This window comes from Lathyrus oleraceus, chromosome 7 (assembly GCF_024323335.1).
Source record: "Lathyrus oleraceus cultivar Zhongwan6 chromosome 7, CAAS_Psat_ZW6_1.0, whole genome shotgun sequence".
In the NCBI taxonomy this organism is placed as follows: Eukaryota; Viridiplantae; Streptophyta; class Magnoliopsida; order Fabales; family Fabaceae; genus Lathyrus; species Lathyrus oleraceus.
In genome coordinates, this window is record NC_066585.1 from 84,406,717 (window position 1) to 84,426,023 (window position 19,307).

The 19,307-nt window shown below is 33.2% G+C and overlaps 1 protein-coding gene across 1 annotated transcript; it reads left to right on the top strand.

Moving 5' to 3' along the window:
- Positions 1-16,190: 16,190 nt before the first annotated feature.
- LOC127106473 (amino acid permease 4) lies at positions 16,191-18,294 on the top strand. Its single transcript, XM_051043761.1, has 5 exons — positions 16,191-16,407; positions 16,501-16,828; positions 16,920-17,134; positions 17,233-17,372; positions 17,476-18,294. The coding sequence occupies exons 1-5, from the start codon at positions 16,272-16,274 to the stop codon at positions 18,118-18,120; spliced, it is 1,464 nt and encodes a 487-aa protein (XP_050899718.1). The 5' UTR covers positions 16,191-16,271; the 3' UTR covers positions 18,121-18,294.
- The last annotated feature ends 1,013 nt before the right edge of the window (positions 18,295-19,307 follow it).

Below are 19,307 nucleotides of genomic sequence, written 5' to 3' on the forward strand. Positions count from 1 at the left end.
TTTTAGTTTGATTCAAAGATATGAGTTATTAGTATGATATATGGTTACAGCTTTGTCTGATCTTCCACATCAGAAAAGAAGGACAATGTTGTGAAAAATGTGTTGAGTTGCAGTCACAAATTTTGTTGTGCAGTTTGGGTTAAAGAAAATTGATGGAAGAATTATTTTTGACTTGTGAAAAATTCAAGTCAAAGATGTGTTTATATAATCCGGATTACACAAGGTATTTGTTAGTGTTTATTATATGAGCATTAATTGACGTTGATGCAAGGTGTACCATGAGATTATGTCGGTGGTTGAAGAGCTTCCTGCTAATATGAAGTTGCACCATAATTTGTTAGCATGAGTTTTGACACGTGAAATTTTTGGAGTGGTTTATCTTCAAGTGAAATATATTCTTCATCATAAAATATATGATTGTCGATGATGACAATGTGAAATTCTTGGAGTGTGTTAACTTCAACTGAAATATATTATTCATGGTAGAGTATGATAGTTCTCTTAAACTTGTTGAGTTGTAATTCCTTGTGTTGGAGCAGGTTGCTCGACATAACAAGGAATGTCGAACCACCTAGTGTCTTGAGTTGTATTAGTGTCGAAGCATGTTGTTCCACACAAAATTTCGACTTAGACTTATTTTAGTAGTTACTTTGGACTTCTATAGTTTTGGGCTTTAACTTGAGGTTCAAGTTAACCTAAATCCATAAATAGAGGGAGTAACCCTTATTTTTATAATAAAATGAATAGAACATTCATAACATTGTATTCACAGTATTTTGCAATTGCAAAGTAAATAAAAAAAAATTCACAGTTTGTGGACAGAGAGAAACTCTGCAGAATTTTATTATTCTTCTCCTTCATCGTTCTTTACACTCTTTCTTTCTCCATTGTTCTTCTCTTTTCATTGCTATTGTGTGGGTAATAACAATTTTGCTCATCAAGATTGATTGAAATTCTTTATAGATTTTGGGGGATTTTCAACAAAACTATTATTGTTGGTGAATATAATGTAAAAAATTTTGGAATAGTGTAGCTTCAAATTACTATACTTTTTATAATAGAGTATACCAATAAAAATAATAAAAAATTATGTATTATTTTCAATAAAGATAGAGATAGATTAATTGAAAATATTCTTGAAAAAGTCTCGCATCTCACAACACTTTGAATTAGTCCGACCAAGTTGTAGTAAACTATATCCAAGAACACAATTAGTAGTACACTAATTAAACATATGTTTAAGCAATAAGCTACCAATTTAGCCAAAACAATGACATTGACACTATCTTTTGGAACACTTTTACCTTTGATACGCACGATTTGAACAAGTAGATAATTTCTTACTCCAACAATCATGATTTCAATCTTACTACGATACACAGAGAGCCACTCAAAAAACGATAACGCAAATGCCACCGTATAGTAGTAATATTAACAAAGCACTTTTTCATCCAGGCTGGTATTTTAATTGGGCTACGAATTAATAATGATTAGTTACATTTCATAAAGTTATCCCAAAAGTAGTGGGGGAAAAATATCTTATCCTGCTTGTATTCACCATTCAGCCAATATTTTTACCAAAAGTAATCAAGAATCAATATCCACTAACCTCATTTTTTAGATTATTTTTTGCATGGTTATTAGAGATTTATAATAGGATCCTTCCCTACATTTCATCATAATCAGATATTTTATCAGAACTTCAACATCTCTTAAATGCATGATATTCACAACTTGTTCATCTCTTACTTTAAGTGCACCATTACCATCATGACCTTGAAAGAACAAAGAAAAAGTACCACCATGCAGATTTTAATTAATACTTGTATACTATAGTAGTAATTATCTAGTTGTTGAAAATGAGGAAAATAAGTGCAGAGAATCACTTAAAAAGCGATACGAGGAAAAACTAGCATGAGTATTATGACCTTAACATATCATATGCTTCTTGGACCACTTGATCTTTATACTCACAGCTTTAGCATATAATATTTATTTGAAATATCAAATGTGTGTTTAAATACAATGCACTATTGTAACAAAATCTTTAATAATCTCGAATTATGCTTTTAAAGATGCAGTTAGTTTTTATATACGGCCATTTGTATAAGTATATAATTGAGTACTTTGGTGTTGCAAATGAAAAATAATTGAAAACACCTCATATGATCACCTTTTGGTTATATATATATATATATATATATATATATATATATATATATATATATATATATATATATATATATATATATATATATATATATATATATATATATATATATACACGTGTGTGCGAGAACACGATGATTATCGGAATAATGAATATGAGTCTGACGTGGTGGCGAACCTTGATTCCGATGAGTGGAAAGAACTAATCTGCAAAGTTATCACTCCAACGCTCAAACTAGTATTTGAGTAAAAAGAGAAAATTTCGAATGAAGGAGAAGTTACCTTCAAATGGCGTCTTTCTTTCTTATATAGAGGAGTTTATTTGCAATTGAACTTGAAGGGGTCTCACAAAAAGCGGTGGACTGTAGGATTGATTGGATGTCTCTGATTGCTCCCTTTTTCCCATGTTCTTCATGGATCATCGTTTGATATATGTTTATGCATTTTTTTTATTTTGGGTATAACGTCAACTCAATGGTCGCGAAGAGATCTCGGTCGTTAGTAGTGGGGTACGATCATAGATCTTTGATTTGTATAGGGAAATTCTATGGGTTTTCGAAAAGACTTCATTCTTTTAGTCTTCCCCACATTTAATTTTGTGGAAAGCTTTCTTCTCTCAATTTTTATTTTGTCTTGAAGGTTATGAGTGGTTTGATCTGCTCATATCTCCAAAAAAGTTTCTCCTGTCTACTTGATTGTGCATTTATTGATTTCTTATTTGCACTGTAAGATTTAGCTTTCTCATATTCTCTTTCAACTTTTAGGATTTCCCTTTTTTTAGTGCTCGTTCACCCACTTGGTAGCGTGTTGTGTTTAGTTGTTAACCTTGTAACCATGGTCATTTCTTCTTGCTTTGATGTTTTTCCTAAGTACTGAACTCGTGGCCATTTCTTGATCGGAGTTAGGTTGTGTCGTTATAATGATGAAGATTTGTCCCAGGAAGAACGATATTTAAAGGGTCAATTAGTATCTTTTTATTAAGGACTTGGTTACGTGGGAGGGGCAGTTCCCTTTGAGCTCTCTTCAAAGAAGCGGTGTAAAGATGTATCCAGACTCATTGGCTGATAAACGCCAACTCTAAGGAAGAGAGGAATGAGATTTTTTGTAAGTAGGTTCTAGGATGGTGCACTTCTCATCTATCCTTATGGCTTTCCCTGATTTTTTTGTTTCCTTTTTCAAATATAATGAAGGAAAAAGATGAAATTGCATTGCATGTCTTTGATACCTCAAGGGTTATGGTTTTGGTTGCTTGTCTTTTAAGCTTTTGATTTTTTCTATTTTTGTCACTGAGTCTCTTCATCAATTGCGCATGCGTGGATTAATTTATAGATTCGTATTTTAGCATGAATAAATCAAAGTGTTTGATTATAGCTTAAGCAATATGATTGAAATCAATCTATTGACTTTTTAAATCAAGAACTATGTTTGAGAATGATCCAAGTCAAGACTATATTAGAATCTCAAAATACTTTATAATTTTATGAAAAAGAGATTTTGCCTGTGTGATTTGAATCACGCAGTTTTTCTGACTCGAATCTGACTCACAAAGAGCTCAGGAATGCATTTCTAGTTTTCATGATTCGAATCACAAGAATGTTTGATTTGAATCACAGCACTCTAATTCGAATCACAAGAATGCTTGATTCAAATCACACTAAAATGATAATTATCATTGTTTTTATTGGAACTCTCATTCAAATCACCAGTTTCCCTTATTCGAATCATGTGACTCAAATCACAAATCTTGTGACTCAAACCATGCAAATGGGTTTCATATAGTTTTTTTCTTTTTAATTTAAATCACTTGGTTTTTTATTTCAATCCTACCTCTTTCTTTTGACTCGAATCATGCACCATTTTTCTTTCATTTTTTTGCTAGATCTTCATCACATAAAAATACCATTTTCTCTCAAAAGTTAGAAAACATACACTTCCAATATTGATTTGAAAACTCACAAATCACTTGGTCTATCATATTTTCAAAGTAGTTTAGAATCTTTATTGAACACTTGCAAATGATTTCTTTCATCTTCTACCTCATTATTTTTCCATTTGTCACATTGATCTAAATCTCATCTCTGGAGATTTGTGATTGTTGAGGAGATTTGATAATGTTTCTTTGAAGATTTGTTTAAGATTTCAGACTTTCACAAGGTGTGTGGTGTTGTGACTAGTTTTGACAATTTCAGTTGAAAAGAAGGAGGTTATTCTCTCTAGTTTCATCTTGGTAGTGTTGTGTGGAATCCTACAGACAAGGTGGGAGTTCTTCTCAATCTTCAGATAAACCAACACTCAAGATACCAGTAGGATCGAGGAAATATCGGTGCATAATCGAGACTTTGGACCAAGATTGTTGAGGCATGAAAATTCAAGGCGACTTCGAGTAGATATTTCGCAAGAACTCAGTTCGGATACTATGTATGAATTAAGGGATCTAGATAGAAGATTTTTATATTTTCACAATTATTTGGATATTTTAATTGTATTGAAAATCGTATAATTTGTCACAAATAATATTGGAAGAACAAAATATTTTTTGGATTTATTAATATCCCCCTCAATTAAGCAGGGAGTATACTTTACTCCCCCTGAGAGTATACTTCTCCCCCTTTATCATTATCAAAAAGGCAAACAATAATCAAAGCACATAGATCCCATGTAAAAGGAACAAGTTATCTTATAGAGATGGACAATAACAGTCCAGAGTAAGGCATAGGATCTAAATTTTCTCCACATTGAAGATAGCATTCAGCTTTGAAATCAACTGATGGTAAGCTTTGGAGAATTTTCTTTCCCAAAACTCAAAAGTCTTTGAAGCTTTCTAAAATGAGAGGGAATTCCGTTGCTTATTTCTTTGTTACTCAGATTTCTCCAAGACATAATTGTTTCCCTTTATGAATGTTTTGGACAACCTCTTTTAAGTCTCCTAAGCCTTACACTAGTGTTGGGTTCAAGGTGTTTGACATAAATTTTCTCCACAAACACTCAAGGTCTCAAGGTAACTTGAGAAGCTTCCACTGACAAATCATTGTTGATTTTCCTTTCCTATGAATAATTTTATACGAGAGTTAGTCCAACCATAGGACAATAAATCCATTACATATTTAACACCTTAACCTCTTGTGATCATCATCATCATTTTGATCAATCAACGTCTTGGTTGAATCCATTAGGGTTGATGATCACTTCTCCTTGTACTCTTGAAAGAGTTTTCTCATATTTTAATCTACATCATATCAGAAACATCCTTGCACAAGGATTCGTCACTAGCATTGAATCGACAAAAACTCATGCATAAGAAAAGTATGTTTGGTTTAAAAAGAGAGTTGTATTATCTTTGTTTAAAAAAAGAAAAAAAAAATCTTAGACTATTAAGTCAATCTCTATGAGCTTGTTTTGGATTGTAGAGACCCATTTTTGTTTTGAAAACATGAGTAAGAAGATTTTTTAGAAAAACATGAGAATGATCAATATGCACTTCCTTATGGGTGTAACAACTCCAAAATGCATTCTTTATATTCATTTGGAGGATTTTGCAAAAACGCATGAGAAGGATAGAATCATCCTTGTGGCTTCTAGTTGAGGTGCATGAGTATAAGTTTTATTGAGAATTATGCTTTGATTTTAATCTTTCATAACGAGTCTTGTTTAAAATAAATATTTCCGTCAAGCTTGTTACGAAAGATCTACTGAGGTTCCGATAACAAAATTATCTATGGGAACGAGTTTTCAACCGTTGTTTCTTTCAAATTGATTTAACCTTTCTTGCATAGAAAATGACCAATCTTTTTTTATGACAGCTTCATCAATTTCATTTGGCTCAATTTGTAAAACAAAATCCATATGGTTACATACCTTAGTATGGGAGTGTTGAGATGTATTTCCCTTATAAATTTACCCATTAACATTATGAATGAAGTGGTCTTTAAAGGTCCTCCATTCTTAAGATAGACTTTAATGGTGCTTCATCAATTTCTCTATTTTTATTTCCCTTTTATTTTCATCTTTCAAGGATGTTCTTTAAGGGATACCTGCAAAAGTAAAAATCTTTACTTCTACCTACTAGGAGTTAGTTCATCAAAGGTGATATGTATGAGTTCTTCAATAGTCATGGTACTTTTGGAAAGAGGTTTTAAAAGGATTTCACATTAACATTTTTACTAACCATGCATATAGATGAATTAAACATACTTTATTACCTTTGTTACACAACTTATGTATCTCCCTTTGACAGTCTTCATCTTTTTATTCCAGATCTTCGATGTTAGTAGCTTTAAGTGCATTACTTTTCCTCTTCTTCTTGTTATTTTATTCACACTATCAAGTCTTTTAAGCCCCATTTCATGTTCCTGCAATTTACCAAAGAGTGTGTGTGTGTGTGTGTGTGTGTGTGTGTTCGTGTGTGTGTGTGTCCATTGTTTCTAAATTCTTATATTCATAAATTACAGTAACTTTAGGTTGCCAACTACGGTTTAGGCATCTAACAATATTTATGACCAATTCTTTATTTGAAAATGTTTTTCCCATAGTTCTCATATGACTCATGAAATGGGTAAATTGTGTTTGCATCTGATTAATTCTCTCTTCAGGTTTCATTATGAAGAGTTCATACTCATGGGTTAATGTTCTCGACCTTGCCCTCTTCACCTCAGTAGTACCTTCATAGGTGATTTGAAAGATGTCTCACATTTCTTTTGCAGTTTCGCAGTGTGAAACTCACAAAAACTCATCAAAACTGAGAGCGGTGGGAATGACAGCTTTCGCTTTCAAACTACGCTGCATATTATCTTTATCATCTTTGTTCCAATTATTTTCAGTTTTTTCTATAACACCATTAACTATGCGTGTAGAAACAAATGAACCTTCATTCACAACCTTCCAGATACCACGATCCATCACTTCTATGAAAAACTTTGTTTTCTTTTTCCATAAACTATACCCTTCTCCATTAAAGAATAGGGGTTTGTTTAGTGAACAACTTGAAGTAATTTTTCCTCCTGAGACGATTAGTCCTTAACAGTAGTTAGGTTCTCATACCACTTGTTGGATAAGTAACCTAAAGCACAAGAGGGCGGTGAATTATGGTATTTAAAGTACGTGATTAATTTAAACCTTTCATGATTAAGATCATATTAGTTATTCTTAAGTGAGTAATTTGCAGTGGAAATAAAATACTGAAAGTAATTTGCTGAAAATAAAAGGATAGTGTTAGAAAGATTGCACCAGAGATTTAGGCAGGTGTGGCAGAACGTTATCTTAGTCATGTCACCAAGAGATCTTCTTGAGAGTTTCACTATAGACTTTGAGCTTTTGAAGGTTATACCCACGAACCTTAATACAATCTGATCTTGAGATTTTAATAGGTTTATCCTCAACCAAATGATAGCTTTTAACCCAGGCTAAGCTATCGAATTGCTTAGAGATTCATGGCTTATCTCAATAATCGAAACAAAGTTTTTTTCCAACAAAGCTTAACAAACCAAGAACCGATATTTTATAAAGGTTGTTCTCAAGAACCAAACTCAATCTCTTAAAGGTATCGAACCCTTAAGAATATAAACGAAATGCACGATGACTTATAAAAAAAGTGTCTTCCTCACAAGTAAACACTACTATGGAAAACACCTATAATCACCATTGTGAAAGCCCTATAATCATTGTTGAGCAATTGTGGCGAGGTAGCGTGTTAGGGACCAATTGGTACTACTTTTTATATCATTTTATTGGTTCCTTTTACCAAGTTTTGATGTAATTACACACTTTTATTCTCACTATTTTGTATAAATGCAATTAGGTTTAATTTATTTTGTTTTGAATAGTTATTTCACATATTTGTTAGTTTTGTAGAATTTTTGGATGAGAAAGCTTTGGATTGTAGCATCATAATATGGAAGATTTTGGATGAAGCTTGCAAAGCAAGGAAACTGAGGCAGCTTCAGTTCGCCCCGCGAACAAAGTTCGCGCCGCGAACATAGTTCGCCCCGCGAACCCTGCGAATCCAGCAAGTTGATTTTGGGTCAAAAGTGCTGTTTTGAAGGCCAGCTGGTTTTACCATTTTGGTGTCTGCCTTGGGATAGCTTTTCTGCTTTGGATGGAAATGATCAATTAAGGAAATGTCAACTCTTTTAGGAGAGAAAAACACATTATTCACATTCATTCATTATCATTCACACATTGATATTGAGAGCTTTTTGTAAGAGAGAAAAACAGAGTTTTTCTTCTTTAACTTTCTGCTTTGAACAATGATGATGAGGAGCTAAACTCCCCTTTGTCAAGATTGGAGGTAGTAGCTATTCTCATATGTTTATGTATTCCATTTGATTTATATATATGATAAAGATTGTTGATGTATTGAATACTGTTTTTGCCCTAAGTTGAAAACCAGATTTGAGTAGTTGTCGAGAGAGATTATTTGAGTCTTGACATAAAACAGATTTTCAAGTAGTGAATAAGTTGTAGAGATAGATTTATTCATTACTCTTCTTTGGTATTAAGCATTAAAGATTGCTATATTGATAGTTAGGTGGAGAGATCGTCTAAGGATCAATATAGTGATTATCACAATATCATTTAGACATAAATGACTTTGAGAGGATACTTGAACATCATCAATAATCTTGAATCTATTTATTTATCATAAGGAATCATAAGCATTTGAAATAGTGAACTCCAATCTTGCCAAGCTTTTACATTAGATTAAAACCATTTTACTGTTTTTAGTGACATTTACTCACAAGATAACTTTCCAACCAAAACAACCTTGTTACTTTCTAAACTTACAACATTTGGATTATAGAACGGCGGTAATATCAACCAATCTCTGTGGATACGATATAAAAATATTTGCCGAAGATATACTTTTCAACATAGCGCGTGGTTGTAAGTAGGATATTTACAACCACGATATATTAGTTGTGCTAATAAATTGGAAAGCATAATGCATATAACCAAGGATGTAATAAACAACTGTGGTGAAAGGCCAACTCAGTTTTTCATTTTTGCCACATGTTTTGCATGACTACATTGATAACTTTCATCATAATTTATAATATTAAACATTTTTAACACAATAACAATAATTAAAAAAAAGAACAACAAGAACAACAATAACAATAACAACAACAAAAAACAACAAGAACAACAACAACGACAATGACAACAACAATAAAATAAATAAACATAATTGTTAAATAAGAACATTTTACCTGAAACAACAACAACAACTAACATTGCAAATTTGAATCCATGATTTCCATGCCTCATTCAATTTGGAGAAGAGATGATGGAGTTTCAAAACTCGTTAATGGAAGAAATGTTTTTGAGTTTCGTTTATGGAAGAAATGATGTTTTCAAGTTTGGTTTAATGGAGGAATAGTGTTTCGTAAATCGAATAATTTTGGAGGCAAAAAATGAAGTTTGTTTAAGTCCTTATAGGACAAAAGTGGATGAACTAAGAGCGTTATATATCTTTTAAAAAAATAAGAATTTCGCCACTTCTCATCATGGTTGGAATTTCAACCATGGTAAAAAGTGGTTTAAAAATAAGTAAAAAATCAAAATTGTTGATGCTAGGATTCAAACTCATGACCAGACACCACTTTTAACAACGGTTGAAATTCCAACCATGGTGAAAAGTGGCTTAAAAATAAGTATAAAACCAAAAATGTTGTTGGGATTTGAACACATGACTATACGCCACTTTTCACCACGGTTGGAATCCCAACTGTGGTTAAAAGTGACCTCTTCATACTTTTCACTATGGTTGTTATTAAGGACCATAGTGGAAAAAAGATCAATAAAAAAATGCAGGCACCTAAATATCACTTATTACTTCGGTTGATTAAATAGCCAATATAATAACATGTTACAAAAGGTATATTTTATAGTAGTAAAAGCTTCATTTAGGATAATTTATTGGCAAGCCCAAATAGGAAGCTTTGGATATATAGTTGTTACATGTCATTAATGTGATGTCCTCATTGATTTTGTAATCGATTGACACCCATCTAATTGATTAGGATAATGTTTCAATTGATTGGCTCGTAAAAATGTTTTACGAATCGATTGGAATATTTTTCCAATCAATTAGATGGTTAAAAAATTATTTGGACAACTTTTTAATCACTTGGTTCTGGCTTAGAAAATCATTTTCTAGGTAGAAGCATATTTTGGAGTGTGTGTGAGTTTAGACCTAGTTCGAGGTTGACGTATTGGCGGACCTACCACTACCTTTAGAGTGTCTAGCTATCAAGAGTAAGTAGACCGTTTATTTTCTAGCATTCTATGTGTGTTTTCTGTGCTTGTGTGTTGGTGTTTTAGTCAGTTTCGCCAATCACTTTAGTGTTTGTACATGGGTGCTTTAATCCACTTGGATGTGTACCCTTTATAATAAGAAGTATAAGTAATTTAGCAATAATATTTTTTATTTCAATACCAATATAATGGAATACATTTAACATCTTTATTTCCTAATAAGAGATTAATCAGGAATAAAAAGTGTGTAACTAGGTGGTTTGTGCCACCGCTTAATTGACAAGAACTTAAAGGAATTAACAGATAACATAACCAGACAGTTTATGTTGCCGCTTATTTACTCCACCGAGTTAAGTTTTATTTCCATCAACCACTTTTATTTTCTTGTTTCTCATATGACATCTTATTGGTTGGAGATCAGGTTCCCATTATTTTCAGTTTCCTAACCAATGAGGCCATGTTTATTTCTATAGTGGTAGTCTCACATTCTTTTTGTTCCTATTGTAGAGCTTGATAAATCCTTTTGTTTCCTGATAAGTCTACGCTTTTGGTATCCAGTTCATCTTGGATGTTGTGATACTTTATATTGAGGTGGACATGGGATGTTATAGCATCCGAGGTTGCTGCAAAGGGGCGGCCTAAGATGGAGTTATAAACACTTCAGCATGGGACGACCGGGAATTGGGTGTCTAGTTCTAATGTTCCTCCCTTCTTCCAAGGTGACCATCAGTTATACATATCCCCATGAGAGATTTATTATATTGTTGAAGGCTTGTAAGTCTGACCCTTCATATGGTTACAACTTTTCTTTCACCGGTCCCATTTTCTCAAAGAGGTTGGCATACATAATGTCGCAAGAACTTCCCATGTCAATTAGAACTCGGGAGATGTCAAAGTTAGTTATGGTTATTTTTATTACCCAAGGGAATATCTCGTTTGAGATTCCTCCTACCTTCTCACTATCTCGGAACCCAAGGATAGGTATTTTCGAGTTAGTGGCCGAGGTAGCTCAGAAAAAGTTATCTTGATGATGCCCTTGGATGGAATGTTAGGCCTAAGGGGATTATGAAGGGGATGTACGGGCACTTTCCTTTATGCTCTTATTCTCTGCAAGCATACTTACTTGTCCCTTCGGTAATAACTTTGATTGTCTTCTTCAGATAATGTCCTATTTTGGCGACTCTTCTATACTCCTCTTTCCATATTTTATATACTCAGATAGTCGTCCCTTCTTGGTGAGCCCTTTGAATGCATCCTTAAGTTGTATGCAATCATTTGTATTGTGGACATGGATTTTACGAAAACGACAATACTTTGACCTATAAATTCGGGCAGACTCGTTGACCGGGTATGTGGGGTGTAGGAGTTAAACTTTGAACAAGGTCTAGCTTCCTTAAACTCGGTATTGACACATTTTGTAAGGATCCTTTCATGAGAGGTGTTCAGTGGGGTGTAGGAGTTAAACTTTGAACAAGGTCTTCACTCGTGTTCCTCCTTAGATTTTTCAGACTCTTTGTTTGTTGTTCACCCGTATTCGGGGATACTCAACCCTTTGCTTCCTTTGTCAGATAATATTTTTTCTTCTTATTTCACATATGGTTGAGCCCTTCTCAGCACCTTATTTATGTCATGGGATTCTTTGTGGCCCAAATAATCTCGGAATATACTATCATGTAGAAGCCCTCTTTTGAAAATCCAACATTTGAGGCTTTCATCAGTTCCGCCCACGGCTACTGTTACTTTGGTAAATCATACAATGTATGCACACATGGTGTCTTTATTTCCTTGGCTCACCCCTCTAAGGACGGGAGTACTTATTGGTTGTCTCTTCCTTGAGGTGAAATGAGATGTAAAAGTCTCACAGAATTACGACCATGGGTTTGTGCTTCCATAGGGAGGGTTTTGTACTAGTCTCGGGAAAATTCGGTCAGAGTGAGTGCGAACAATTTGCATTTGATATCTCCATATACATGGTAGTAATCTAGACGACCGTCCATGTGTTCGACATGATCTTTAGGATAATTGTCTCCAATGTAATCTTGTCGTTTGGGTGTTTTTCCTAAGGAACGTGGAATTCTACCATCCAAGATGCGAGCGCTCAGAGGATTCTTCTTCTTAAGTGGTGTTGAAGTGGATTCCTCATTTACTTCTTTTTTGGATGACCCACGACCTTCTGGATGAGTGTGACTATTATTCCTTCTGTCATGGTCGAGCGGGAGTGTATGATGTCTACGTTCCCAACGGCGATACAATTTTTGGGGTTCTTCCCGTCCTTTCCTTGGCTATATTACCTTCTCTGGGGTTGCTTCTTGGACGATATAGTCTCTTGGCACGACATTCTATAGATTCTACTTTATTCGAGTGAGTCTGACAATGATGGTCTGGAAGTTTTGCTGTTGGAACATTCTGGACATACTCTTTAATTATTAGTGAGTGGCTTGGGGTCCTAATTTGGCTTCCAGAAGTTGGAAACCAGGAACTGCTTTACGTCCAGTCGCCATGAGAGGCGGCTCCATTCGAACGCATGGTTTCCCGTAGAAGAAATTGTCGAGGATTAACTCCAAATTGAGGAGGCTGAAGGTCTCCTTGGATAGTTTGTGGATGTGTTTGGTTTTGTTGTCGAGGAAGAGGACTAGGTGGAGGATGATTTTTCACGGTGTCAGTTGCTTTCGTAGTCAAGTATTGAGCAGTGGAGCGAGTAATTTTCAACGGTGTCGTTACTTAACTATTACATCATTTTTCATGATAATCAACATACTTTTACATTGCTTGAGAATCGATATTAAAGGTAGTTTATATACAACTCTCGTACACCTTAATCCAACGCAACATCTTTTCTAAAAGACAAAGTCGTGAGGTTCTCACACCTAAAGCGGACAATACCTCATAATTGTAGTGCCACAAACTTGAGGTCAATTGGAATATTGACGTTGTTTGTGGGAACTCGTGGTTCGCATCATGTATCTCTAATTGTGTTATATATGCAGGCATCAATGTTTCACCCTTCCATGCTTCTATACACTTTTCTTAAGTTAAAGTTGTTACCATATTCACTTTCCACAATCCAAATTCTTTGTCTCTTGAAAACTTCTCAATCTCCCATTTGGAACCCATGACGTTCACTTGTAAACAAAACTCTTTTGCCCCCATAGTTGGCGCCACTTGTTGTGAAATTGAAGGGTTCAATCACACCAAATAATTTGTGTGGGAATAAAGAACAATGACAACAAAAATAAATTTCCTTCAGCAAAAATAACTCTTTTTGCAATATGACAACAACTTAACTTGGCAGAGGACGATAAAAGAGAATAAACATAATAATTTGTTTACCTAATTTGATTAAACATTCTACTTTAAGGGAAATAACAACTCTCTTATTCACTATAATTCCAAGAACTTCAAGAAATTTCAACTATTGTCTCTTTAAGTTTACTGAGGATTTATACTCTTATCTCTGTCTTTTAAACTACATTTTAAAAGTTGTAAAGACAAGAATGACAAAGATACATCTTTATAATTGTTAAAACTAAATTGATACTTAATGAATCCAAAATGTAAACCATTAACAAACTGATCCACAAATTGAATCAACCAAGTCCGGCACACGAAAACTGTCTAGACCAGATCTCATACCCGACAGAGTCGAATCACCCGCATATACTAGGGATGGAAATGGATATCCATGGGGACGATTATTATTCCCCTCATACCCGCCTCATTTAGTAAATATGATACATGTACTCGCCTCATTCTCGTGCGGGTATTTGTCATATGAATATCCATAATTTTAAAATATCAACGAATATTCATGAATATTAATGTTTAAAAAAATTAAAATATAATTAACTTAATTTTTTTTTATCCATTTTAAATAATAAAAAATAATTTCAAATTTAACACATAAAAATAATAACAAAAATAAATCATTCATTTTATTTTTTATTTTATCAAATAATTATACTAAATTCAATAAAATAATAATAATTTCATATTTAAAATAATAATAATAATAATAATAATAATAATAATAATAATAGTTTCATAGTTAACATAATAATAATAATAATTTTAGATTAAACAAATTAATATTTAAGTAATTTTGTTATTTATTAACGGATACGGATATATGCCGGTACGTGTATCATCAAATCCGTATTTGTGTATGTAAGGAAACGGATAACTAAACATCCGTTTATTTTATCCGTGGATACCATCCATTAAACTATTTAACTCGTGTATGCTACGATACAGGTTTTGTTGCTATCCCTAACAAGAATCCATCGGACCGCTGTCGAACTGTTGTTCGCTGACGACCAAACCTGTCGTCGTCGCACCAACCCCGCTATCGATCTCTATCAACTTTTAAAATAATTTTTAATTTTTGTAATGTCAAAACATGCTTCCTTTATCTTGATCACTTAAGATTTTAAGGCATCAAAATTATCCCAAACTATAAATAATTTTATAATTCTAAAGCAACATTCATAATTCTTTTTAATATACCTCCTACTCTTTATTAGTATTATTATTATAAATCATGCCCATAAACTTATATCTATTGCCCATGACAGTTATTTTATGAATTTAGATTCCATGCAATTAAAAATCTCAAAATCAATCAATCTTAATCAGATTAAGATCATCCAACTCAATCCTTAGCATGCTCATATTAATTATATGGTCTAAGACAATAGCCAAATGAATTATCAATCAATCTAGAAAAAAACCACATACTCCATGATCACAAGACACCGAACATAATCTTAACTTATCCATGACTGCCAACACCACTACCTTAAATTTCAAGATCAAATCTTCCTAACTTCCACATTCAATGGTTCCTGTTTCCTTTCACTCATTTCACACAAACCTTCAATCATTAACACTTTGAACTTCAACTAGCCATTTGCTCTTCTGTTGGTCATTCACTTTACTTAAAAAAGCATAGAAAAGAAAACCAATGCGGTGTTTTATTCTCACAATTTAGCTTTAGTTATCAACAAGATACATTTCAAAGAAAGAGCATGAGGAATAGATTCTTAAATCATATTCAATAATACAAGTGGAAAACAATCTATCAACTATTTTCTTAACAATCTTATTAATGCAAAGAATCACTTAATTTTACCGACGATTAATCTCCAAATCTATAGAACCAGACCAATCACATAGTTACATAATGTTCTTGAATTATGCAAACAGAATCTCTGAATTCAAATGTCTCAAATTTGTTCCTTTATATGCTTAATGAGATGCTAGAAAACTTGAATATGGCCCATATATGGACCACATTTTTTACAAGATTCGTCTATACCATTCAAGTGGCCTGAAAGAAAAATGAAAAACTCTTTTCTTTTCTTTTTATAACAATCATATGAAGAAAAAAAATTAACATCTAGCCAAAATCACAAGAGGTTTTACCATGCTAGACCAAACCAGAGTTTTCAAGTACATAACAGACACAACAGCTTTCAGAGTAAAATTCAACCACAGAATAACTTTGAATTATTTCAACTTGATCAACTTTATATAATTGAGATTATAAATACTTCATTTGATGAGTACTTAATGTATGTACCATGACAAAAACAAATTAACTCAATTTTAAGTATAATTTGTTACTAGTTGTCGAATAAAAAGTCTTGATACTTTTAACTTTTTCTTTTTTTTTCACATTTCAATCACTTTCAACTTTCTGATCTCATTTCCATTATTCCTAAACTGTATAAGCTTTCACTTTTTTCAAAACAAAATCCACTATAAATACCTTCAACTCTCCTCATAAATGATATGCGCCAATAACAACATCTATTAACTTATGCGGTGTTAAAACTATCTTTTCACCAAAAATGCCTGGAAACACAACAAAAGCTAGCCTTAGTCATCATCAATCTTTCGACATCGAACGTTCCATAGACGATGTGGTTTCTCAAGCAGATAGTGCCTCTAAATGCTATGATGACGACGGCCGTCTCAAACGAACCGGTATAAGATTCATTCAAGCTAGTTTCAGTTTTACATAATCGATATATTTATTCATATATGACAACATGATTGGTTGAAATGATGTATATGCAGGAAGTGTTTGGACTGCAAGTTCACACATAATAACAGCTGTGATAGGTTCTGGAGTGTTGTCTTTGGCTTGGGCTATAGCTCAGCTAGGTTGGATTGCTGGTCCTGCTGTTATGATACTATTCTCTTTGGTTACTGTCTATACTTCTTCTTTTCTCGCGGATTGTTATCGCGCTGGCGACCTCAATTCCGGCAAAAGAAACTATACTTACATGGACGCGGTTCGCTCCATTCTTGGTGGAGTAAATGTTACGTTTTGCGGGATATTTCAGTACCTGAATCTATTTGGAATTGTAATAGGATACACCATTGCTGCTTCTATTAGCATGACGTGAGTTCAACATGTTTAGATCTTCGTAACTTTTAAAGTTTTTCATTTCTGGTGTGAGTGAACTATAACTTTTATCATCCAATTTTATCAGGGCGATCAAAAGGTCGAACTGTTTCCATGAATCCAAGGACAAAAACCCATGTCACATGTCAAGCAACCATTTCATGATCGCTTTTGGCGTAATGGAAGTTTTCCTATCTCAAATTCCAGATTTTGATCAAATATGGTGGCTCTCATCAGTTGCTGCAGTCATGTCTTTTACATATTCCATAATTGGTCTTGCTCTTGGAATTGTCAAAGTTGCAGGTTATATATGAGATGAGATACTTTGTTTCATAGTATATAATTTCTCTTATCGCTATATTATATAGACTGATAATAGTATATGGTTGATTCATGAACAGAAAATGGTACTATCATGGGTAGCCTCACAGGAATCAGCATTGGAGCTGTATCAGAGACTGAAAAGATATGGAAGACTTCTCAAGCTCTCGGTGACATAGCCTTTGCATATTCATACGCGGTGGTTCTCATTGAAATTCAGGTAGACTTTGAGAAATGAATTCGAACCAGACAGTTCAACCTGTCTTACAATTTTATCGCAGTTTTTAACCATGACTTATATCAATTTAATGTTGTTAACGCAGGACACGTTGAAATCTCCACCATCCGAGGCAAAATCGATGAAGAAAGCAACAAAGATAAGTATTGCAGTGACCACAACATTTTACATGCTTTGTGGCTGCATGGGATATGCTGCATTTGGAGATGCAGCGCCCGGGAATCTTCTAACTGGTTTTGGTTTCTACAATCCTTTTTGGCTAGTAGACATAGCAAATGCAGCGATAGTAGTTCATCTAGTTGGAGCATACCAAGTTTTTTCCCAACCAATCTTCGCCTTTGTGGAGAAATCTGCAACACAGAGATGGTCCAACATTAACAGAGAATTCAGAATTGCGATTCCTTTTCTTCCGCCTTACAACTTGAACTTATTTAGATTGGTTTGGAGGACAATGTTTGTTATCTTAACCACTGTTATATCAATGTTGCTTCCATTTTTCAATGACATGGTTGGAGTTATAGGTGCACTGGGATTTTGGCCTTTAACTGTTTATTTTCCTGTGGAGATGTATATCTCACAGAAGAAAATACCAAAATGGAGTAATAGATGGATTTGCTTACAAATCTTTAGTGTGGCTTGCCTTGTAATATCAGTAGTTGCTGCAGTTGGATCCATCGCTGGTGTCTTGAATGATCTGAAAAAATACAAACCATTTCAATCAAACTATTAAGCTTCAATTTCTTGAGGTGTGTGTAAGAAACTACTGCATTGGCAGTGATGTATTGAATATGATGGCTATGGTTTTGGTTTGTGTGTATCATTATCTTATAACTCAATTGAATTGTTATGATCCATTATCTTGGTCAATCATTGGTTTGAATGAATGGAGTACCAATTTACTGTACACTTTGTTATGGGGAGAATGGTTTCAGTCAGTTTTAACTAGTTGAAATTTATATTCAATTTATGATGAAAATATAAATATTTTATTAACGATTAACTACTAGCAATTTATTAACTAAAAAATTACACTAAGTATCCTCGTTAATGTTGTTATTTTTACTATCTCCCTAGTGTTGTACAATACATTTTTTATTTAACCAAACAAATAAATACTCCATTTCAGTTCCACCTCAATTCTATAAAAAAAAAGTCAAATAAACAAGAGTAATTTTTTAATCTATAAAATTGACAATTTGATTTTAATCTATTTTCATGGAGGAAAACACTCTTTTGTATATTTTTGTAATTAAAGTCCAAAAGTAAATAAAATTTTGTAAGGCTTAACAAACAGAGTTGGCCGGCCTCTGACTTATACTATATTTAGTAACAATTAGTAATAAACAGATTTGACTCGTCTATAGAAAATTCTATAAATAAAAAAGTCGATAGAGACAGTTCCATTAGCGGCGAGACAGAAAATAGTTCAAGTTGTTCAAACTTCATAATATCTTTATTATTTGAGCTTATTTAAATTTCATATTTGTTATATATTGTTAAGTAGAAATTTTTACTTAAAAAAATTGTCATTAAGAGAGAAAATTGGTAGAAAAAGTTACAAACAAAGCTAAAGATTACTTTTGAAATTATCTTTGTATTATGATATTGGTATATAGATTATCATGCTTGAAATATCCCAAAAATAGTGCACCAGTCATGACAAGCAATTCTTTTTAAAGATTCGGCAATTTTCATATGGACACCATACTAAAATAGTGGAACAAACTCATGAAAATACCACTGAATTCTTTGCAGTATTGTCAGTCAGGGATCTAGGCAAAAGGAGGTTTGTTAAAACTCAACAATGCTATAGTGCGCCACAATCTTTAGCAGTATTTGACAACAATGTGTACTATATCAATAACAGTTTCAAATTCCTCTATTTGACAGCACTAACTTTTAATAATTAAAATAGAG